Source organism: Dipodomys merriami, unplaced genomic scaffold (assembly GCF_024711535.1).
Source record: "Dipodomys merriami isolate MVZ:Mamm:240054 unplaced genomic scaffold, mDipMer1.0.p SCAF_1, whole genome shotgun sequence".
NCBI lineage: Eukaryota > Metazoa > Chordata > Mammalia > Rodentia > Heteromyidae > Dipodomys > Dipodomys merriami.
Window position 1 is genome coordinate 70,991,155 of NW_027202270.1, and position 24,636 is coordinate 71,015,790.

General features: G+C 34.3%; 1 protein-coding gene across 5 annotated transcripts in view; it reads left to right on the plus strand.

Annotated features, from left to right (window-relative positions):
* The window catches only part of Lrp1b (LDL receptor related protein 1B), a 1,866,674-nt gene that overhangs the window by 706,638 nt on the left and 1,135,400 nt on the right, over positions 1 to 24,636 (plus strand). For all 5 annotated transcript variants that reach the window (XM_070023764.1, XM_070023773.1, XM_070023793.1 and 2 more), the window contains exon 3: positions 8,305 to 8,442. In XM_070023764.1, coding sequence (XP_069879865.1) covers positions 8,305 to 8,442 — 138 coding nt within the window. The remainder of the gene's footprint in view (positions 1 to 8,304; positions 8,443 to 24,636) is intronic.

Here is a 24,636-nt window from a genome sequence, read left to right on the forward strand (position 1 = left end):
CCTCTGAGACTTGTGTGGGCCTATCTGATTTCAGCTTCTCTTTCATGTCAAGCATCAGTGCTTTAACATGTTTCCTACCAGGGAGTCATCTCTGCTCCTAATTGGACAGTCATTCTACTATGCCCAGAACTTCAGAACTACAATCACGAGCTGTCAGCCAGTTACAGTAGGAAAAGTAATTCCAGAGAACAAGAGGAAAATGCCTTGGCTAGAGAGTGAAACACTTGTCTTCTATTGTGTATTTCAGGAAAAAAAAAAAAGATAGTCTTAAATAGCGCATTGAATTTTCTGCCTTCTTAGATGTTTTACCTCCATAGTGGGCAAATCTTTTCCTCATAGTACGAGTTTCAAATAATGTCAAGGTGTTTTCTTTCCTAATGATTTAGTGAGCCTTTTCAAAACTAAAGATAAAAGGGTATGTTTTATTTTCTTATAAATAACTTGAATTTATTTGTAGAGTTCTCTCTCAACTATGACTTTGAAACAAATTCCATATACAAATCAGTTAATTTACCACCCAAAAATTATGGGAACCAATGAATTGTCTTCTAAAAGACAAAATAATTACTTGTTATCACAGAACACTTACAATTCCAGTTTTCAAAGAGAATTGTTATTTTTCTAAGGACCTTGAATGCAATGAAGTTCCTGAAATTGAGGGGTCCAAATCCAACTTAACAATATAGTTATCAGGACTCAGTTTTCTGTTTTTTTGAAGCTATGCAAATGCCTTTTAGACTAGATGAAGACAAGGAGGTAGGAGAAGGAACATGCTTGTGGAGCATTAAAGAAAAACTGTGTTGAATGAGTCCAAAAGCCAGAAATATTTGAAGAATTCAATGAGAGGACTAAGGAGTGTTTAAAACAACTGAATAGGTCCTGTTTCATGAATCATCCAGGTCCTTTTCCCTATAAGTAGTGAGTTTAATGAATGGCAATGCTGTAATGACAGCCATACATAAAACACTGATACCATTTAATGTTACAATCTAGTTCCCTTTATACCGGAAGGTGAGAAAGGAAAACAATCCATCAGCCTTTTCAGGCTCTTATTTATTTATTTATTTATTTATTTATTTATTTATTTATTTATTTATTTATTGTCAGTCATGGGGCTTGAACTCTGGGCCTGAGTGTTTTTCCTCAGCCCTACAGCTCAAGGTGAGTGCTGTACCACTTGAGCTACATAGCCATTTTTGGTTTTCTGGTGTTTTATTGGAGATAAGAGTTTCACAGACTTTCCTGCCCGGACTGGCTTTGAACCCTGATCCCCAGATCTCAGCCTCCTGAGTAGCTAGGATTACAGGCATGAGCTACTGGCACCTGGCTTGAAGGCTTTTATTTTTAAGGCTATAATTAATGACAATATTGTGGCTATGGTCATAGGATATTTTTTCTTTGCCATTTTTGTATGTATTGTATATTAATTCTAAGTGTCTAAATTTTCAGTGCGGGAGATTGTTATGATTTTACCTATATTTTTTGGATTCAGGATTCAGATACTATCAGCCAAATAAAATGAAAAAATATAGCTTGCTATAGATTGACCAAATAATACATACACAGTATGATTATTATAACCTGACAATATTTCTTAACATGATCCAGAAGTGACCAATGAAAAACTATCAACTAATCATCCATTTATTTCTATTCATTATTTTACATTTTCTTACATTTATTTACATTCATTATTATATTAATTCATTATTTGTATTCATATTTAATATACTACAACCTCCCTTAGATGGTCAGTTATGCTATTGTTATATGAAATTCATAAAGCTCTTCAGTACAGTCATTTTTTCTTCTTTACTGGAACCTCTAAAGACTAAGGACTGAAAGGTCTTTTTCATCCATGTACAAGTTATCAAAGCTGTGAAATCTCTTTTTCCAAATACACTAAAAGATGTCAGAAATGGCTTTAGGGTAGTAATGTTATATGGAAATTCAATGGCAAGGTACAGAGAAACCACATTTAGAGAGGTCAGATCGGGAGCCTTTATTAGAAAAGCCAGCTACTTTAGACAGATACTTATCCCCAGAAAACTTGTAGCCTCAAATACATTTAACGTTGTTAACTTCGCCATGAAGGTAGTAAAAGAAAGATAGAGCAGAAAAGCAATTCCAACTATCCAGACCAACTCCAGTAGAGAAATGAATTAGGATACGATGGTGACCAGAGGACAGTTCAGAGACACAAGAGACATGGCACAAAATAGCGGCTGAGTTGGTGGGAGCCGAAATAGGATTCTGGTTGGAGTCAGGGTCACAGACTGCTGGAGAGAATCACCAGTTCATGGCATAGGGCTGTCAGGTCTAGTAACCTATTTTCCAAGTTCTGCCCCTGACTCAGGAATTCTTATTCATAGTTCTCCAACGTTAAATTCAGTCACATAGCAAATTCTAACAAATGATATGATGTATTTTTTTATGGAGAAACTGAATTTTATAGTTATAATCTTATCTGGAACACAATACATTTCATTTTTCCCATTTGAATTAAAATATGAGTGTTGTCTGAAGTATCTCACATGTACAAATTGTGGGAGACTGAGGGTGGGGCTAATGCACTAGTGCGGCCTCAGGAATTCCTGGACTTTATCCCCAGCCACTCTTTCACCTAAGTATCAGGAAAGGATAAATTTGTGTATTTGTATGCAAAGATAACAAACTAGATCTAATGTAATCAAAACAAATCTAAGAAGCTTTTGCTACCTCCTTAAGAATAGTATGAGGCAGGTCCAGTAGCTCAAATTTACAATTCCAGTGATTCAGGGCCAAAAGATTAAGAAGATGACAATTCAGAGTCGGGCTGATCAAAAAGCTAGCAAAAACCTTATCTCAACAAATACTCATGTGTGACAGTATATGACTATAATCACAGCTAGGCAGGGTACATAGATAGAAAGATTATGGTCCTAATAAGCCCTTTGAAAAGCCCAAAACGTTATGTAAAAAATAATAAACTGAAATAAAAACACCTGGAGATTGGCTCAACTCATAAAGTACTGACTTACTATGACAAGACTATGAGTTCAAACCCTATTCCTGCCAATACACACACACACACACACACACACACAGGTTTGCATGTAACCCAATGCTATGTTAAATATTAACAGATCTATACTGAATACCTTTACACTAAATACAAATTATCTCAAGCAACATGAAGCAAATAATTTCATGCACACGCATTATAAGTGTCCTAAATTGTGGTAATTAAAACTCACAGCTGTGATAATTATCATAACATTGTAATGCAATGTTTCTATGCACTAGTTGCATAATAATTTTCTTTCCTCTTTAAAATAGTTAAGATGTCAGGTTGCCTGTAATGTTCAAGAAACTAGCTTTTCACTTTTGTAAAGTGAAAGAAAAAAGAATTAAACATAGACAGCATTCAGCACTTGAAATAAATCAATAGTTCTTAAGATATCTGTATATGGCTAGTTATATGAAACTAAAACTAGCTGTTAAGCAATTCTAGAAAGCTAATGTTTAAGTTGAATTCCCAATATTCTCATGAATCATTTTATTTTTAATCTAATTTACTGAAAAAATTTATCAGCTGAAATATTCTAAAGTAAACCCTATAAGTAAACTTATCATTTGAAATGATCCTTATTTTCTGCAATGTTTTTATGTTAGTCCTAGTTTTTCATAAGTACTGAATTTCAAAATATTTTGTATAAGATAATCAATTCCCAATTTTTCAATGTGTATAAACAGGCCTAATCAGATAAAATTCCAAACCACATACTTTTTTTTTTTTTTTTTTTTTTGTCAGTGTGGGGCTTGAACTCTGGTCCTGGGCACTGTCCCTGAGCTCTTCAGCTCAATGTGAGCACTCTACCACTTGAGCCATAGCACCACTTCAATTTTCTGGTGGTTAATTGTAGATTAGAATCTCATGGACTTTTCTGCCTGAGCTGGCTATGAACCATGATCCTCAGATCTCAGCCTCCTGAGTAGCTAGGACTACAGGCATGAGCCACCAATGCCTAGCCAAACCACATACTTATAAATTTCTGAATCTTGTAGACCTGATATGCCTATAATTGGTAGTTTCAGGTACAAAAAAAATTCACTTGGTTTTATACTAACTAGTGAGCAATATATTTTCATTGCCACATTATTCTATCCAATGTTATATACCAGAGAAGGAAAAAAAATGAAAATACTGTGGCCTCAGGAAAATATATGGGAACCTTCATTTACAACACAGTTCATTATCTCTGTAAAGATATGCATGTAATAAGAAAGTAAACATATGATATACACATTATCAATCCAGGTTAATAGAACAAAAGCAGAATAATAGCTTCCATAGAACACTGCCTACTTGAAGAGTACATCCATGCTGAACTTCAAAAGTATTACCTTTGTTCCTCATGCCACACCTCTGTGGTAAATGCTATTTCTTGTTCAATTTTTCAAATGGGAAATGTGAATTTAAGAAGGTTAAATATTTATTCAAGTTTAAACAACTACCCAGTAGAAGATAAAAACTCACATCCAAGTGTTTGGCCTCTAAAGCTCATGTGTTTTCAGCCATGTTACATTTATTTTATTGTTATTTTTTCAATAAAGAAAGCTTTATGGAGAGGCTAAGGTTTGAATTTGACCTTGAAAATTTTAGATTCCATAACTAAACAAAAACAGAAAGTACAATGTTTACAATGAAGTGATGGTGTTGCATGAGGGAAAAAAAAACAAAACAACTCCAGAAATGGGGAAAAAATTGGTGCATTTTCAGAAAATGAAATATGGCATTGAAGTTTTAGAATATAAACACTTCAAATTACTTGTAAATAATGTTAATTAAATTGCAATTAAACACATCAAGGAAAGAAATTCTGTTTTGTTGTGGTCAACAAATAAGAATTGATTTTGAATTATTCATAAGGTAAAAGACTTATCTAACATGCTATGTATGAGAATGCATTGATGATGGAAAAAGAGCAAGGTAAAAACTCAATAGAATTATAATGCAATGAACTTTCATTCAACAATTATGCATTGAGCTCACAGTGATATTACCCTAAGAGGTAGTTGCTCGTATTATAAAGAGCAATTTGAAGTAATCACTCATCTCAGCCATCTCATAGCCTAGTATGCAGACAATTACTTGAAAGTTACAGTTGTGGACAAACTCATAATGGGTTGAAAGGTTGAAGTCCAGCAAAACTTTACCAAAAAATTAAGTTGTTGGAGAAGATTTTGTGTTTTCCCAAGTAGATGATGAATGAAGGTCATCAAAGAGTGTGTGGGAATGTATCAGGCATATCTATAGGATGATTATAAAGTAACAAGATGATTAGCGGAATCAAAAGAAAGAATAATGTAATATGTTACCAGGAGCAATATCCAGGCAGGTTTTGAAGAACTGTGTGTCCCTCTAGCTTCACTGTGAACAAAACTACAGTTTTATAATTAAATTTACAATTTAATAATTGGTTAAAGCCTATAAGCAATGCAAAGAATATTATTCTCAAGTGTGTATACAATTTAAGCCCTTGTGCTAAATCTTTTTTTTTTCCTTTTAAAATTATTCTCTTAAATTTTACTCTTTGAGAAAATAATTTAACAGAATTTGGACTGGGAAGGTAGAGAGTGGGAAGGGAGCTGAAAGGCAGCCTATGCAATAAAAAAAAGTTTTGTTTTTTTTGAGGGGTCCGGTCGTGGGGCCTGAACTCTGGGCCTGGGCGCTCGCCCTCAGCTCTTCAGTTCAAGGCTAGTGCTCTACCACTTGAGCCACAGCGCCACTTCCTACTTTTTTCTTTTTGCTTATGTGGTGCTGAGGAATCAAACCCAGGGCCTCAGGCATGCAAGGCAAGCGCTCTACCACTGAGCCACCTTCCCAGCCCTTGTTTTGTTTTGTTTTGCTTTTTTTTGTTTGTTTGTTTTTAAGAAAGTAGGTCTGGGTGCTGAAGACTCAAGTCTGTAATCCTAGCTACTCAGGAGGTTGAGATCTACAGATTATGGCACAAGAATCCTCCTAAAACTCAAAAAAAGCTAGAAGCTTGTCTCAGACATATACTAGTAACTTAAACGATCAGATAAGTTGGTTAGGTGAAATGAACCCCAAGACAAGGACTCAAATGTTTTTTTTTTCTTTCTTGCAATTGTTTCTACCATATTTATAAGATGATTTTTTTGTTGCTTTGTATGTCCCTCCCCCATGGTATAAACCCTGTTTTCACTGTATTTGATGTTGGTATAATTTGTGGAGGGGAAAGGAAAAAACAAATTGTTTAAATAGGGATACAGGTGGACCCATTGCAACAATGAGATGTACAAGACATTATGACGAAAACAAACTTTACAACTTTGTCTTGGGGGGGGGATGGTAAGGGATTGTAAGTGGAAACAAAGGAGGAGGCAACAATGCTTGATAAGAAATGTACTCATTACCTTGCTCATGTAATTGTAACCCCTCTGTACGGTATTTTCACAATTTAAAACAAAAAAAATAGCTAGAAGTGGCACTGTGGCTCAACTGGTAGAGGACTAGCCTTGAAAACAAAAAGGCTCTGGTACAGCACCCAGGCCCCGAGTTCAAGTGTGAAGACCAGCAATAAATAAACTAAAAATAAATAAATAAATAAAATAAAAGTAGGCTAAATAAAATAATTTTCATTCAGCAAAAATGATTTCATTTTTCTGTGGATGTTAAGAAATTTAAGTAAGATTGTAGATAGAGGAATTTGAAGCCCCAGGAAGGTACAAATGAAAAGACAAACAAGAAACCAAGCAAATTAATTCTTGGTTGGATAAGACCCAGAGAGTGTGATTTTGATACTCTATGTGGGTTAGGAATGCTAGTGTTGGGAAATTAGTCATACATATCTTGCTTCTAAATGGCAGAGATGTAAAAATGCAGACATCTGAGCATTTATCAAGACACATTGCACTATAAACTGACATGCTAAACTAAAACCTCTTGGTACAACTACTTACAGATAAAACAAAAGTCCACTGAGAGAAGAGAAATATCTGCCTTTTCACAAAATGCACTATCTCAATTATTGTTAGTCAGAAAACACATTTGATGAGGCTTAAATCTATCTTCACTCCTTACTGAACACAGAAAGTAAGTCTCCTCTATGTAAAAAGAATAAAATTGAAAATAATTCTATACTGCAATTCAAGGTGTGTTTATAAAATAAGATTTAGCTTAATATTTGAGGCCTATTTCACATTAATGAATAGTCTATAAATAATTTATAGTATAAATATTATTTTTATATACTGATATAATTTATGTCCTAGTGATACATAATTTCTTCTTCCTTTATTTTTCTTTCTTTTCTTTCTCTCTTTTTCTTTCTCTTTCTTTCTTTCTCACCTTTTCTCTTTTGCTCTCCTCTCCCCCCCTCTTTCTCTCTTTCAGTCATGGGGCTTGAACTCAGGGCATGAGTGTTTCCCTTGATATTTTATTCTGCTCAAAGCTAGCACTCTAACACTTTGGACCACAGCTCTTCTTTTGGTATTATGGTGGTTAATTGGAGATAAGACACTCACATTTCCGTGCCCAGTATGGCTTTGAACTGGGATCCTCATATTTCAACCTTCTGTATAGCTAGGATGAGCCACTAGGGCTCAGACTGGAACATATTTGGTTTCGTATTTTGGGAAAAAGGATGCTCAATCTATAGAATTCTTTTGTTTAGGTTACTTTATGTAATTTTCAAGAGTCCTGCAAGTTAATTGCCAATATCCATATTTCATAGTGGAGGAAAACCCAAGGAGAATAAGTATCTTGCTCAGTGATAAAGGAATGAGGTAGAACAAAACCATTTCAAAATTTTAGCTTGTGCTATTTTAAAGATTAAAAGATATACTTGTTTTAATTCATTACTCCAAAAAAGTGCAAAATATTTCATATCTTAGCATACATATAGGTTAGTGTTCCAATCATTTAAGCTAATTTTGATGTCGTTAAAAATCTGATGTATCTTCTGGTCTTTTTTTTGTTTGTTTGTTTGTTTTTTGTTCAGTCATGGGTCTGAACTCTGGACCTGGGCGCTGTTCCTCAGCTCTTCAGTTCAAGGCTAGTGCTCTACCACTTAAGGCATAGCACCACTTCTGGCTTTTTCTGCTTATGTGGTGCTGAGAAATTGAACCCAGGGCCTCCTGCATGCAAGGCAAGCGTTCTACCACTGAGCCACCTTCCCAGCCCCCTCTGGTCATTTTTGTATAGATTTGTTTCATAAGTGAATTATAAATTATGGTATTTTCTTAGACTTGAACAAGTAAAACTAACACACATCTTCTTCCTTTCTATATTTTTATTAGGTCCTGAGGAGGTAGAAATCAAGTGCCCCTTGAATCACATTACTTGCCTTGGAACCAACAAATGTGTTCATTTATCCCAGTTGTGCAATGGAGTGTTGGACTGCTCAGATGGGTATGATGAAGGAGCGCATTGCCGTGGTGAGTCTGTGTGTGAAATAATGTCAATGAATTACTCAAGTTTGCATAGCAATGAAAGCTGAAGAGAACATATAATCTGTCTTTTTTTTCAAACATAAACATGTCAGTTACTTGAAAGAGCATGAATTTTACTTCCAGTCAATATGCACTTCAAAGATGTACTTTAGCATTTTATTGAAAATGTCATTAGCAAAATGCACAGACACATTTAGACATTGAAGTTGGACTTTTAAGTATGTACCCTATTATAAAAAGTTATTTTGCTCAAAGGACAAATGAGAAATCTCTTTCACAGTAGACTAGTATCAGCTTATGCATCTAAAAGGTTACCTAAACATAGTACTTGAAGAAATGCTTTTGAAATAAATCCCTGAATGTTTTAGTATTTATATGTATGTATATCTATACATACATATACAATTCATACTAACTTTTTTGTGATTTTCTGTCAATTAAAATCATCATCTAAATTATAAAATAAGATTTACCTATAAAATATGAGAGAAAAATTAAGAAAAAATTTAAGTGCAATTCAATATCCCAGATATTGAAAAAGAACCAAGTTATCAATCAAGAAATAAGGCTGGGATATTCATCCTTGAAAACAAGCAACTACACCTGCTTTCACTGTATTTGATATTGGTATAATTTGTGGAGGGGAAAGGGAAAAAAACAAATCGTTTAAATAGGGATACATGTGGACCCATTGCAACAATGAGATGTACAAGTTTTTATGTGGAATAAAGAACTTTACAACTTTGGCTGGGGGGTGGGGCCGAGGAGATGGGAAGGGATAAAGGAGAAACAAAGGAGGAGGTAACAATGCTTGATAAGAAATGTACTCATTTTCTTGCCCATGCAATTGTAACCCTTCTATATGTTATTTTCACAATAAAATAAAAAGAAGCAACTATACCAGAAATATTGATTTTAAAGTCTCAAATAAAAGATATTATTTCTTTCTAAATGTCCTGTGTAGTTAAAAAAAGATTTTGTGTAGTTAAAAAAGATTTTAGCAAAAATAGAGCACTAAAGGAAACATGTACAATGATTTAAAAGTTTCACTTTCTTTTTAGAGATGCTTTGTATTTCCTGTTAAATAATTCCATTAATTTAGGTGCAATTCACTATATTTCATTTGTTATACACTTTCAAGTATTTACTATCAAACAATAAAATTTTCACAGTGCCAGATATAACTTTGTCAGAGATGACTACATCACTTTAATTTTTATTAAACATATTTCATTGTTGAAAGTATATGAAAATATGACTAATTTTATTAATATTCATAGTTTATGATCATATAATGCCTGAGGGCATATGATCTTTATAAAATCATAGGATTAAAAAATAAAGTCTTCAGAAAAACATAAAAATGAAAATATGTTTATTTTGAACTTTGAAAAGATCATCATATACAACAAGTAATTAAGATTTATGTTATGTATCTGCTGATTTTCTATACTTTTCCTTTTGTAATTTAGTTATAGTTTTAAACAGAAAAGTATTTTATTCTTATTTATATCCTCTGGAAAATATTGTTCCCCTAATTTTTAAGTAAAGATTATTTGTATTATTTGGCCATTTTCTATATTTTTAGAAGTTTAACAAATAAAGAACTAATAAGTCCATTGTATCCACCTATGAAGGACTCAAAAAGAACAAGAAGTATATTTGTATCTTTATTTGCTATTTAATTCAGTAGAACATTTTCTCTCCCAATCCCCCTAATATATATGTACATCACACACACACAAAGTATCTTTGGTTGAATACTTATATACTTTATAAAAATTAATGAGAAGAAAGTTAACTTTTGGGAGATTATGTTCTGGAATGGTTTTAGAAATGGTTTTGTGTCAACAGAATAGTTTTCTGAACATTTCTTTCAAGTGGAAATAATGGAAATGTATCTATTTTTAATGATTTTTGATAAAGCTGATACTTTAATTTCCATAATTTGGCTCCATTCAAAGAAAGAAAAATGGATTTTTGTGTATAGGTATAGTTATATATAGCACAGTGCTGGTAAAAATTTACAATAGACATGCACACTGTATTTTTAAAAAATCATCTCTTCCTACACAGTATTTCAATGTGGTAGTGATATTGAAATTGCATGGACAATATAAAACTTTCTATAAAACAAAAGGCCTTGCAATCACAGTTACCTCCACTGAAATATTCACAACCCAGAAGACTGCTGTATGAAAAACAGAGAGTAAATGCAATACGATGTCAGAATTTGATTTTAAAACTTAAAATATTAAGAGAAATCCATTATGTAATGAATCATGTGGGTGGACAAGAAAGGAACCTCATTTTAGTGGCGGCGCTAGTTAGATAGCATTTGGAATGTAAAGAGGTAATGTACTGAAATATATAAGGGGATCACTCAGGAATATTCATCTCTGGGCCTGTTAAAAAAAGATATGAGAGCTTTTCAGGTCACTTTTACAGAAGATTCTAATTTCTTGACATATAATTACATAACTCCATGTCTGTTTTTCATCCTGTCAAATTTTATATATATATATATATATATATATATATATATATATATATATGTGTGTGTGTGTGTGTATATGTGTGTATATATATAATATATAATTTTGTCCCCACACCTATTTTTTCCCTATATGCAGGTCTTTATGCAAGCTAAGCAAGTGCTTTACTAATGAACCACCTCTACATTGCCAGCTCCGACATAAAACTTATATGATCTGAGTTTGCACATCCACTTCTCCTTGACCCACCCAAAAGACTTCTGAGAACTCAATTTTCCAAACCATAGGAATCCTTACTCATTAGAGATGCTCATTGTTCTTCTGTTTTTGAAATTTCTAATTTATTTTAGTGTTTATGAGATTGAGAATCATAATTTGTCCCATGTTTCATGTTCTGATGTGAAACAATGAATATAGGACATAATAATGGATATGGGGACAAAATTATATTTTTAATGTGGCAGGAGAAACACGGTAAAATTTGCCCTTTTTTATTTCATTCATTGATGTCAATAAGTTGTATTCAACACTGACAGTATTCTTGACAGTTATCTGATGACTGGGCATGTAGAATGCCCTGTTGTCTACTTTAAGAAAGTAACATGTCATGATGGAGACCGACAAAAATGCTGCTAAATAATAGAATGAGCAGTTTCTGATTTTGCTTGAGGGGATGCAGGAAGATATCCCCAGGGAGCTGACAACAGATTTGCATCTCAGTATAAGAGTTGCATAGGCAAACTTAGAAAGTAAGAACATCAGGGCTCAGTGCATGAATGAACATTGGTTACTCAAGATGATCATAAATTCTTTTGATAAAAACAAATTGTAGAATTGTTTAGTTGAAGACAGATGAGTTTTAAGCTTGGTAACAGATTTTAATCTTGGTAACAGATTTAAAGGAGACACAGTAGAACAAGGATATGTTCTGTGTAACCCACTAAAATGAATTGCATTAAACTGCAAAGGGCAAGAAAGCCAAACATGATTCTGAGATATGTTTAAATATTAAGCATATGTAAGCCACAATATTGCATATTTGCAGCAAGTGATGTAAATCATTTTAAGAAAGTAAATATTTACATTATTTTAATCATAAACGATTAAGATGGACATTCTTCTGCTCTTTCATTTCATTAGTCTCCTAAATTGATGTATATTCAGTGTTGTTCTGTCATTTGCATGCAGTAAAAGACAAGTGAAAGTCAAAATTAACACCATGTGGGACCCCATTCAAGAAATTCCTTTCCTACGAAAGTTAGGGATTTGAAGGCATATTTACTACTTGAAGCAAACATAATTCTATGAAGCTAATGAAATACTACCTGTGAGATAATGCTTGTTTTCCTTCTTGTCCCTAACCTTTGGTAAACATATGATCATTTCAATATTATTCAAAAGCCTGAGTTATAAGAAACCATCACTTGGTTCTCAAATATGAGGCCAAATCCCCTAAGATTCATTATTTAGTTTTTCACACAAGCAACTTGATATTTTAAAATGCCAAGAATTAGGACAGGTAGTTAAGTTTGAATGATATCCCCAGGAGTCATAAAGGAAAATCAGTTTTGAGAACAAGGTTAAAACACTGTGAACTTGAATTTTAATTCAGCAGTTTTGACTATTGGTCCTTAACATGCCAACTCAGAGTGGTATATAAAATTGTCATGTCTAAGCATCTTTTCTGATCTATTCTTAAAACAGTGAAAACAAACTTGGAAAAAAATGAACTGAAATGCATTTTTAAACCAACTGTATGGCTTGTCAGTTTTATTAATTTATTAAACAGAAAAAAAATGTACTGAGTGAACAAGTTGAACAACTCTATATCCAGCATGCATTATTCAATGTCTCAATCAGACTATTAGGTCCATCCCTTGAGAAAAATTAGTGCTTTCATTTGGTTAGAGATATGGAAGAAAAATGAAGTTTAACTCTATGAAGTATATCTTTACTTGTAACATAGGAAAAAACACTTTTGGAAGTTGCACTTTCATAGTGTAATTTGGAAACAATAATGAGAATACTTTTGCAAGTCATTCAATGGATAAAATTTAAATTTTGAATAAAAAAAGTTTACTTCTAGTGTCACCAGAACTGAGAAATATTTGGAACTACCATGTTGCATTGAGTCTAATATATATATATATATATATATATATATATAAAATTATAATAAATGTTAATTCTGGAAAGAAAGTCTCAAAATATTTTCAGATCTTATAGCAAGGATTTATTACTGAAAGTGAAAATTGTTCCCCTTTCTCTAGTCTATATTTTATCACTTAGTAATCCTCATTGCACTGAATTATTGTGCTGTGTCCTATGGTTTGAGTAGTTGTCACCTGAAATTCATATACTGGAACCCAATTACTAAAGTGATGCTGTAAGGGTATAAGGCCTTCTAGAAGGTGATTAGATCCTGAAGGAAAAACTTTGCTAAGGGGATAAATGTCCATTTACAACTAGACAAAAAAAGCTCTTTTACCCAGTCCACTACATGGGAACACAGCATAAAGCCTGCCTGCCATCATTACATTAAACCAGCAGCACTTGCTCTTGGGCTTCTTCGTCACCCTAACTGTGAGAAACTGTTAAACTTCAAAACTATTATTTAACTAATTAACCACTCTAACATTATGATGAAAATTTGAACAATCAAGGACACGGGCACAGCAGAATTCCTGAACCTACACATTCTGGAGAATTCTGAACCTACATATTCTGGAACCTACATACTGATATTGAGGAAAACAAAATGATTGTAAGATTTTATTTCTATATTCATTGTAATGAATCCCTTCTGAGTCATATCACTTATGTCTTTCTACTTTGATGTAGATCAAGAAACATGCTCATGCCCGTGTGTATTTCTTTTCCCCAACCTGCCTGTCTACATATGTTTGCCTATTTGGATTTAGAGGCAAAAAAAGCACTTCTCATTAAAGAGTAATCTATGGAGAGAAAACAGATCATTCAGATTTATTTCCATATTGGGTAATTTATACTTCACCCCTTCCACACTAGTGATCAAGAAAAGGCAGGAGAGCAAGTGATTGGCCACTCTATGTCACAAGGATTATAGGACCAGTCTGAACAACTCAGAAAAGTTGTGAAAAAATCCTGTGCCAACCAGAGTGAAATCATTCTGTTCATGGATATGCTTCTGGATTAGATCAGTATGTCTGGGAGCCAAGCCCCAAGTGTCAGATACAAAGAAGAACAAGCCCTAAAGAGCACTTTGCAGTTCCATTAGCTGAAACATGATATATCTTCCTATTTACAGTAGAGGTTTGATACCAGAGAGTGCCAAGAAAAAAATCTATATGGGTCAATAAATGGCACAGAGGACTCTCCAATATTCTCTGAGCAGAAGTACTAAGCAACTTAATTGCCTAATTTTAGACAGGTTAATTAAATAGTACCTTTTGAGAGCTCAAGTAAAATTGGAAAGACTAGTGGGTATAAAATTATCTTTATTGTACAAAATCCATATATAATTATCTCTCAATATTTATTACATACAAAATTAAATATAAAATATATTGTACATAAATGAACATAGATATCTGTGTGTGTTTGTATTCTGTTACATTTTCTTACCTTGACTGTTAACTTTGGAGCTAAAATTATTATTCTTAGAAAGAAAAATACCTTTATTGCTTGCTTTATATTTTAAATTTTGTTCTGATTCAATTTCTTCATTTTTTAAAGCCAACATAAGTTGAGATTTACTAGGCATGCTCTTGCTTTGAGGACTATATCTACCACCAGCCAAGTAAATGCAGTTATTTTCAGTGAGTCAAGATTTTATTCATATAAGTTACTTATATAAAGCTGAATGTATAGAATTTAGAGGAACACTACCACATAACTTATCTGTTTGGGTTAACTTTAGTTTCAATCATCTTATTTCTTGTTACACATCTAGTTAATAAGTTGAAAAGCATATATTTAAAGAGACTTATATTTGATTCATACCTAAGTCTGTTGACCTCATGGATTCAATGAAAAAGCAAGAAGAGTGCCAGAGAGTAAAACACATGGAACAATCTTACATAGTAAGAGAACTGATTGCACTCTATGTAGTGCAATGTATTATTTTGTTGGTCAGGAAGATTCACTCCTGCATTTGGCCTGAAGTGACTTGTTCCTTTCAGTTTTGTTTCTTCTTATTTACCACAACTAGCTACAATATGCAGAAGGGAAGCAAAGGTCTTCTTGATGACTATAACTACAAATAAAGAAGCAGCAATAACTTTCTCTTAGTGTGAAATGGAATTGGAGGATAATAGGGCCAGAAGGGACTTTCAGAGGTTATATAGTTCATCCATTTGCCTTCAAGCTGGACGCAACCCAAGCTTACATACACGTACTGCTATTTCTACCCGATTTGGAAGGCCTCCCAGGAGAGAAATTCTAATAAAGCTTTTTAGAAATGCAGTCAATGCTGAATAATTTGTATCTTGTGCAAATACATGTAGCTCATATTATAAGATTCACTATGCTCTCTAGTTTTGGGCCTTTTCCCTCCAACAGATTTTACATTTCTGTTGCTTAATGTTTTTCTTGAATTTTCCCACATACCTTTAAATGTTCCAAACCTCTAAAGTTATAACCTACCCAGACCAATAGCTGTCTAATAAGCATTATACTTGGTTGCTACAAATTCTGAATTTCACCAGTTTTCTTTCATATATTTTTTTACTCTTAAGTATTGTTTGGCTTACTTATGAAGCCTAAGTTAGGATTTGTGCTTGACTAAGAATAACAGAGTCTTTAAGAAACCTGGTAACAAAAATAGAGGGTTTTTTTGTTTGTTTTTTTTTTCATTGAGTGTAAAAACATTCTACAGGTAGACATTACATGGCAGGCGAAGTGATTCCACAATGTGATCCACATCTCTGTCTCTTTCTTTAATTCTCTTCCGCCATCTCTGCCAGTTGGATCTTTCATAGACAAGGTATTGTAGTTATGAAAAAAAGAAGACTGATCAAGCTAAAATATTAAATTCACTTTCCAGGAGGAAAGAAAAGGAGACAAGAAAGTCAGTCTTGACCTAGCACTGGTGACTCATGCCTCTGATCCTAGGCACTAATCAGTACACTGAGATCTGAAGGTCACCATTTGAAGTCAGCTTGGGCAAAAAATCTGTGAGAGTATTATCTCCAATAATTTGCTCAGCAAAAGCCTGAATTGGCACTGTGGCATAAATGGTAGAGTGCTTGCCTTTAGCATAAAGAGGCTCAAGGTCAGCACCCAGATCCAGAGTTCAAGCCCCAGAATGGCCAAAAAAAGAAAATCATCCCTCTTATTAAGACATTTTAATAGGAAACTTAATGTAATAGTAACTGCTTTAATCTCATTGACATGAAACTTAATGCAATAATACCTGCTTTTATTGCTTTGGTATGGATTTTAACTTGAAGTCATCTTTGTATACAAGAGCCCACAAAGATATAATTTTTATTTGTGAATAGTGGGTTCTTGTTCTCTGAAGCTGTATGGAAATAAAATTAAGATTGTCAAAATCTCAAACAGTGGAAACTTTATTTGAAAATGAAGTCAATCCATGAAAGAAAATAGCAGAAACTCTCCATCTGGAGAGAATATTAAAGAGGCACCCAGTTGTTGAGTCTTCTCCGAGGTCAGCTTTTTTTTTGTTTTTTAATACTATTGGGCCTCTATTCTATCTTTTCTCCTGGATTTTGTGTTGACGGCTTGAAGGCTCATGATTGCACGTCCTGTCTCTCTCTCTCTCTCTCTCTCTCTCTCTCTCTCTCTCTCTCTCTCTCTCTCTCTCTCTCTCTCTCTCTCTCTCTCTCTCTCTCTCTCGGTTGAATGAGCACACAGGACCATATATGAAGCTATCTAGAGCCCAGAAGTCAGCAGGATCCTGAGACACTTTGATCATTGTAAGATGCATACTAATGCCTCAGGCCTGGTCCACCACTTTCTATTCCCATCTACCAATTACTCCATTCTCTCTCATTCCCTAATTTCCATAAGAACTAGTGACAATGACCAACAGTGTAGGCTACTTCATGCTGAGAGAGGGCAGAGTGAAGAATGGCAGGTTAGGGTCCTTTAGGGTCCTTTTAGGCAGAAAAGAAGTGATTTATGCATTATTCCAGTAGATCGCAGTAATATCCCGAATTATATATGACTTTCCTTTATCAAGACCATTAAAGCTGATGGATTACAGTCTGGACTACACAAGCTTAAACTCAAACTATTATAACAGATAGGTGCCCTGAGAAAGAAAGAAGTCAGGATGACTAGAACCAAATGTTTTCCCATGAAAACTATCTTTGTGTTACTTGTCATTTAAGTTGAGAGACTTTGTGGATTGATAAATTGGGACTTGTTCTGATTTGTTAATTTAAAGAAACTATCTTTCTTTAGTATGGCATGAGGACCTCCCCTTCCTGAGGATATCTAAAGGTTTGGTTTTTTTTTTAATTTTGAAAACTGCTGTTGTTAGGGAGTCCCTGTAGAATTAAGCCATCTGCTCTCCCTAGAGACATATTTTTGTAGACTAGTGAGGGGCTGGGAAGGTGGCTCAGTGGTAGATCTAGTTTTGACTCTAGGTCCAGTACAATTTTAAGGACAATTTTAAGGACTACCAGCAGTGATATAAGTTATAGTCCTTTTGGTTTTAAGAAGGTATGTATGTCTGAATGTGAAAAGAGGCATCTGAGGTTTTATTATTTTAATTTTTTTCCGGAGCTATAGAAGTAGCAAGTGATAGAAAGACAAGAGTGCAAACTGAGAGAGCTTATGCACTGCCCCCCCCCACCTTGACCTATTAGTTTTCCTTAATTTGGAAATGCTAATCACCTGTGACTGCATTTGGAATCTCATATCATCCTCTCTTATCTGAACCGTCTTCTCAAATACTCTGTATAATTCCTTATGATCAGGATAAGCTTTGTCCCATTAGGTCTCTTCTTGTTTATGAGGTAATGTTCTAGTTGACATTTTTATGCGTTGTGAGGATAGTTTTTAAATAGGTGATCACTACATCAGTAGAAGCAGATTTGGGTGAAGGACATATTTCGTAGCAATTAGCAGTTTTTAGTGCATGTAGCAAAGCCATCAGACATTATTGAGTCATTCACACATACTACTTTAAACGTGATCTGGGGAAAAAATCTGGAGGAAACAGAGAATTGACTACTAACTACTTCTGAGGCTTCAGTGACAAGTAAAATATATGTCTGAAGAATATGAATAAGATTCCTTTAAGACCTAAAATTGTATATGTAAATGAAAATCTTCAATGTGGCTGAGAGAAGACATGGTGTTTTGTAGCAAAGAGTTCACAAACCCCTAAGAGTAGATTCAGAGGTTAGTTCTGAAAGGCCAGTAAGGACTAACTGCTGACAAGCAAGACACATTTCTGTGCTTTATAGAAGCTGCAAATGTTGTCATCTTTCTCTAATTTCTTCCTTGTTTCCTTTTGCTTTATTATTTCCTTCTCTTTTTATGTTGCTTTTCACTTTTTGTATGGTTTATGTGTTTTTAGACATATTTTTTTCAAGGTTATATGTTGGGTCTTCGTCCGTCTTTGGAAGGACAGGGTCCGAGGAGGGGTAAGTGCGGCCAGCCACTAGCCTGTTCCCCAGCCTCCCTTAGCCCAGGAGACAATCAGACGCAGCTGGGAGTCAAGTCAAGCAGGAACTCATTTATTAACAGGGAGTATCCCCTTTTTAAAGCAAAAGACTGCGTGGGAGGAGAGGAAATGGGATCAACCAATCACTGAAAGGCCATACCTTATCATGCACCCAAGCTTCCATGAGATGTTTACACACTGAACCTAAACAAATCTAGCTCTGCCCACTCAACTTCCTCTCAGGGCCATGCTACCTGTGTTACCCACAGTTATGCCTGCAATGTGTGGCTATCACTTGAGACATTTTAAAACAACTTGCTTGAATTTCAAAGTATTTGCTATTAATGTATATGTCTGGGCATATCAGTTTATTTTATCATCTACTTTAATGAATAAATTTCTCATTTTATATATATGTAATATATATATATATATATATATATATATATTTGCTTATTTGGTATGTTGACACTTCCAAGACATAGTATACATGTCAAGCCATGCCAATTGTTTCTTTTCTCCTTCTGATATTAATTTTCTTCTATTGATTGGATGTAATAGTCTCATGACCTTTCCTGCCTGGGCTTAGTCTGAACTGTGATTTGTAGATCTCAGATTCTTGAGTAGCTAGGATTACAGGAATTAGCTACTAGCTATTAGCATATCCCCTAACTTTTTTTAATATATATTTTAATTGTAAAGATACTGTACTAAGGGTTACAATTACATGAGTAAGATGATAAGTACATTTCCTATTGAGCATTGTTACCCTCTCCTTTGTTTTTCCCCTACTATTCCTTCCCTCCCCACCTCCCCAACGCCTCCCTGCCCCACCCCCAAAGCTGTAAAGTTCATTTTCAACATAGTGTCTTATCTTATACATCTCATTCTTACAATGGGTCAACCTGAATCCTTATTTCAGCATTTTGTTATCTCCCTTTCCCTCCCCAAATTAGAAACATGTATATACAAGATGCAGGACACTTGAATCAAATACAGTGAAAACAGAGGTTATACCATGGGGGAAGAACATACAAAAGAAACAAAAAAAAATCACATATTATAACTACATTAAATAAAACAAAGTCTAGGACAAGCAGAAAAGGTCAAAAGCTATGTACATATAGCCATATAAAATGATGCTAAGTGAAATGAACCCCAAGACAGGGATACAAAAGTTTTTCTCTATCCCCAAACTTTTAAAATCCATATTCACTCATTTCTTTTGTCAATGATGGTGCTTGAACACAGCCCCAGGAATGAAGTGCAGATGTTCCACTATAAAGTGTATGACCAACACTGTTTTTGTTTGGATTTGAGGGGAAAAAATTTTACTTACTTTTACTTTAAAGTTCCAATGCACTCAGGTCCTGCCTATCTTTAACATTTTTACAATAATGTTTGAATCTATTCTCTCTGAGAGTTCAGATAATCAATCCATTTTTACCACCCATTTCTAATGAATGGGTCTTGTTTAGGTATGTACCTGATCTTAGTAAAAAGTTGTAAGTCTACTAGCTACTCAGGAGACTGAGATCCATAGCATTGAGGTCCCATGCCAGTGAAGGCACAAAGGTTGCCTAAAGTCTATCTCCAATACAACCAGTCAAAAAGCATATTCAGAGACACTGCTGAAGTGATAAAATGCCAGCCAAATGAATGGGTTGGGGAGAAATAGAAAAAGAATGTAACAACCGAAAAACAGCTTCATAACAATAGAGTCACTATTAATTCATAGCCATTTAAATAATCTCTAACATCCCTTATAAAAGTAAAAGAGGCCAGGCACTGTTGGCTCACGCCTGTAATCCTAGTTAATCAGGAGGCTGAGATCTGAGGATCATGGTTCAAAGCCAGCCCGGGCAGGAAAGGCCATGAGACTCTTAGATGGGCAAGACAATGAGTACATTTCTTATCAAGCATTGTAGCCTCCTCCTTTGTTTCCCCTTCCCATCCCTTCCCAGCCTCCCCACCCTGCCCCCCCCCACCCAGTCCTTCCCCACCCCCACCAAAGTTGTAAAGTTCGTTTTCGACATGACAACTTGTACTTCTCATTGTTGCAATGGGTCCACCTGTATCCTTATTTACATGCCTTGTTTTTCCCCTTCTCCTCCACAAATTATACCGACATCAAATACAGTGAAAGCAGGGGTTATACTGTGGAGGAGGGACATACAAAGCAGCAAAGAAGACTCTTACCTCCAATAAACCACTAGAAAACCAGAAGTGGCGCTGTGGCTCAAGCAGTAGAGCTCTCGCCTTAAGCTGAAGAGCACAGGGACAGCACCCAAGCCCAGAGTTCAAGCCCCACAACCAACCAAAAAATAAAATAAATAAATAAATAAATAAGTAGAATAAAAGAGGACACATTTTAAGGCTGGCAAAATTGGAAGCAGCCTTGGCAGATGCTGCCAGCAAAGCTGGACTAGATGGATGGCTTACAGGATAAGGCACCAGCTGAAGAAATAAGCCATGTAAGTGTAAGTTTCTTGACTCCAGGCCCCCATACTTGCAAATTTAATAAATAAATAAATATACATATCAATAAATACAAGGAAGAATTAACTGTGACATGTTCATTCTTGCACATAATATATATCAACAACCTCACCTCTGCACCATTGCTACGCTCATTCTCTTCTCTGAATTCCTGAAACAATTTAAACAGGTGGCCATGTTTTAATTTCAGTCATTTTCACTCTCAATCACCCTCTCTATTTGCCTTCCCACTCCTATTGATACCTCCCCTCCCTTTAGTTATTCTTAGCATATATTAATTTTTCAAGGAAGTTGGCAACATTTTACACATGGATATACTGCATTTTAATCTGAATAACTGCTTCCATTATTGAATCACGATCATTTTAAGTGTATACAATTAAAGTTAGAGAGAAAATATATGAGTAACTTTTTCAAATTCCCAATGCATGCAACTCAAATGTCCATTGTGGTTGTTGTTGTTGTTCTTTTCATTGATAGCAACAATAAAAATCTCATGAATGATATATCATGCTTGTTTTCTGAGTGGGCAAGTTAAAGCTAGGAAACCTCCCAGATGAAATCTATTAGTCTCTCTCACCTAGCCATTTGCTGTTAGGAAAACTGTGTGGGTTCACGAACCAGGACAGCATGGGTTGTCTGATACAATTCATTTTCTTTAGAAGCTTGGAATTGAGGGAAAATACTACCAAAGTGCAGGCAGCAATATATGCCAAACTGATATTACTGTATTGTAGTTTTTAAACCTGCACAAGATTTTGCAATCCTCCAGCTCAGAAAGAAAATTGAAGCCCAAAGAAAAATATATTGGATTTTTAGACGATGTATCATTATATTCTTCACTCAAATAGAAATAATTACATTGAGAGAAAGAATAGTGCTCCCTTTTTCAAAAAAAAAATCTATATACAGAGACATCTTTTATGATTGTCAAAACCCCATTTCATTTGTTTATTTCCTGGTTAAACTGTCCTTGTTGAAATCTAAGCTTTAGCTCTTTGATTACTAAATCTTTCTCTTAGAGTTTATTTAGCAAAGAACATATTTTTTCTTTTTCTTCAATAGCTTTTTCTGTTTTCATTTATCATTTGTGATTTTGAGCATGTACTAGCTTCTGTAAAAAATAATTCCCAAAGCAAACATCAATATTTCCAATGTACTAAATTACAACAATTCTTTGCTATTCAGATACAAATGGAATATATAATCATTCTTTTGAAGAGGCAATTAACACTTACTTGAGTGACTTGGGATGTTGAAACTGTGAAATTTTGCTTTATCTTATTGCATACAACCAAGAAACTACATATCTCTTCCAAACTAATATTAATCTATATAAGACCTGCCAGAAGATTTTCAGCGTAGCTTTACTAATATAGAATATTAAACAAAGAACCATCAGACTATTTTTATGAGGCTACAGAAGGTCATTTCCTTAAAGTTGACTCAATAAAACTTGATATTCAAGTGTACTCCAATCTAAATGAAGTCATAACTGGGAAATTGTGTAAGAAGGTTGCTCACATCTATAAAAAAATAACAGAAAATATTACTAGCACAGAGGAAAATTGCTACTGATACTTGGTATCATACATAATGCTTCAAAAGGCATCCAGACTCAAAAATTTTAAATTATTCATTGTTTACTTTTTAATTATATTGTTGGCTGTAGACAACTTGTTGCTTCTAGTAGAATAACAAAAAAGGCATCACACAGAAACTGATGCTTCCTTTTTCTGTATGTTATGATTCATTTTATTTAAGACATACATTGAACAAGTAGAATGATTTTTTACCTGTTCTTATTGTAAAATGAAAATAATAGATTTGAGCTAAGATCGGATATGAAGTGTTAATTGAACTGATGTATTTAAAATCAAATAAATGTTCATCTTTAAGCACTGTAGGAATTAAATGAAAATCATTTTAAAGGCTCTCTGTGGAAGCCTAACTTAGTAAAGTAAAGCAGACTAGGTAACATTAATGTAATCACAATTGATAGAATAGACAAGAAATTACAAATGAAATATGGATGGATAGATGACCTAGCAAATAAAAAAATACACATCATACATCTGAGAGGGGTTATAAAGGGGGGAAACTGACTTATGCAAACCTTATTAAAATAGATCTAAAAACTGATAAATTAGTCCTGGAGACTGAAGTTGCAGCAAAGTTAATGACCAAAGGGCAGAAAAATGGAAGAAGATGAAGATTATATTCTTGTGTTTTGAAAGCAAGGACTGAATCCCCTCAGCCTAGGTAAAGAAGAAATACTTTGAATGAAAATTACTCCTCCAGTTGATCGAATCAATGTGAGCTGTTAAGAGAGATGACAAAGTAATTATTGACATCAACATCTCTGGGATATTTTTGCAGTTCAATATCTTATGAAGAAATAAATTGGACTGTCAGAGTGGCTCAAGTAATAGATCACATGTTTAGCAAGCACAGATCCTGAGTTGAAACCCAAGTAACAAAAATAAAATATGCTTTAAAAAGGTTAATTAGAGATAAGAGACTCATGAACTTTTCCTTCCTAAACTGTCTTCAAAGCAAGTTTCTCAGATAGTAACTTCCTCAGTAGCTAGAATTACAGGCACAAGCCACCTGTGCCAGGATTGCTAATCCTTTAAGTTATGTATTGGATAAGTATTCAAAGAAAATATAATCATATTGGCCCATCATTAGGCTGAGCTCTGGGAATACCCAGACGTTTCTATCCTTAGGGATTTCCTACACTAGAATGCAGATACTAATCCTTAGCAGATAATTGTAAATAAGTGTGATTACAGCTCTAGTGAAACCAAGTTATTACCTTTACAGAAGCCAAGATTGGATATGCCTGTTCTCCCTAGAGGAATATTGTCATGATTCAAATACAATTTTTTTCATCACTTACAGGAAGTTAGTCAAGGTAAAATGAATTTATACAGAATTGCATCATAATTATGTTTCATTTTATCGTTTGTATTATACAATCATGTAGTGCAAGTAGGTAAATTAGACAGAGCTTGATTCAAGCAGCTTATACTTGGGAAGACACTATAGTCTTAGTTGCATTACTGATCTGAAATTTTCAATTCAACCCTGTCTTTGCAACTACTTTTATGTCTTCTGCAAATATATCCTCTATTTCTCATTAGAAATTAGACATCTGCTTCTAATAGAAGCAAACTAAAAGAATCAAATGAAAAAAATAATCCTCATAAAAATAATAGAAGAATTTAGGAAATAGAAAATGTACAAAGGAATCCATTATATACTTATCCCAATTTGTATTTTTTAGGTCTCTTCATTGGAATTCACTTTAACCATCCAATACCTTAAGAAAAAAAGGTATTCCTTTGGTAACTTCACTTTAAGCCCAAACTAGTAAAATGAGCTGTTTTTGCAAACTACATGAATAGTCTTGGAAAGGAGTTTCTGTGCTACCCTGCTCCACTCTCTGCCTTCCATATTGCATCAGAAATTGCTACTTTCCACTCTCAACTCTTTGCTATCACCAATCCAGTGGAACTTGCTTCATTTTGTCCTTTTCCCTTTATGATTACCATAGTAATCTGGTAA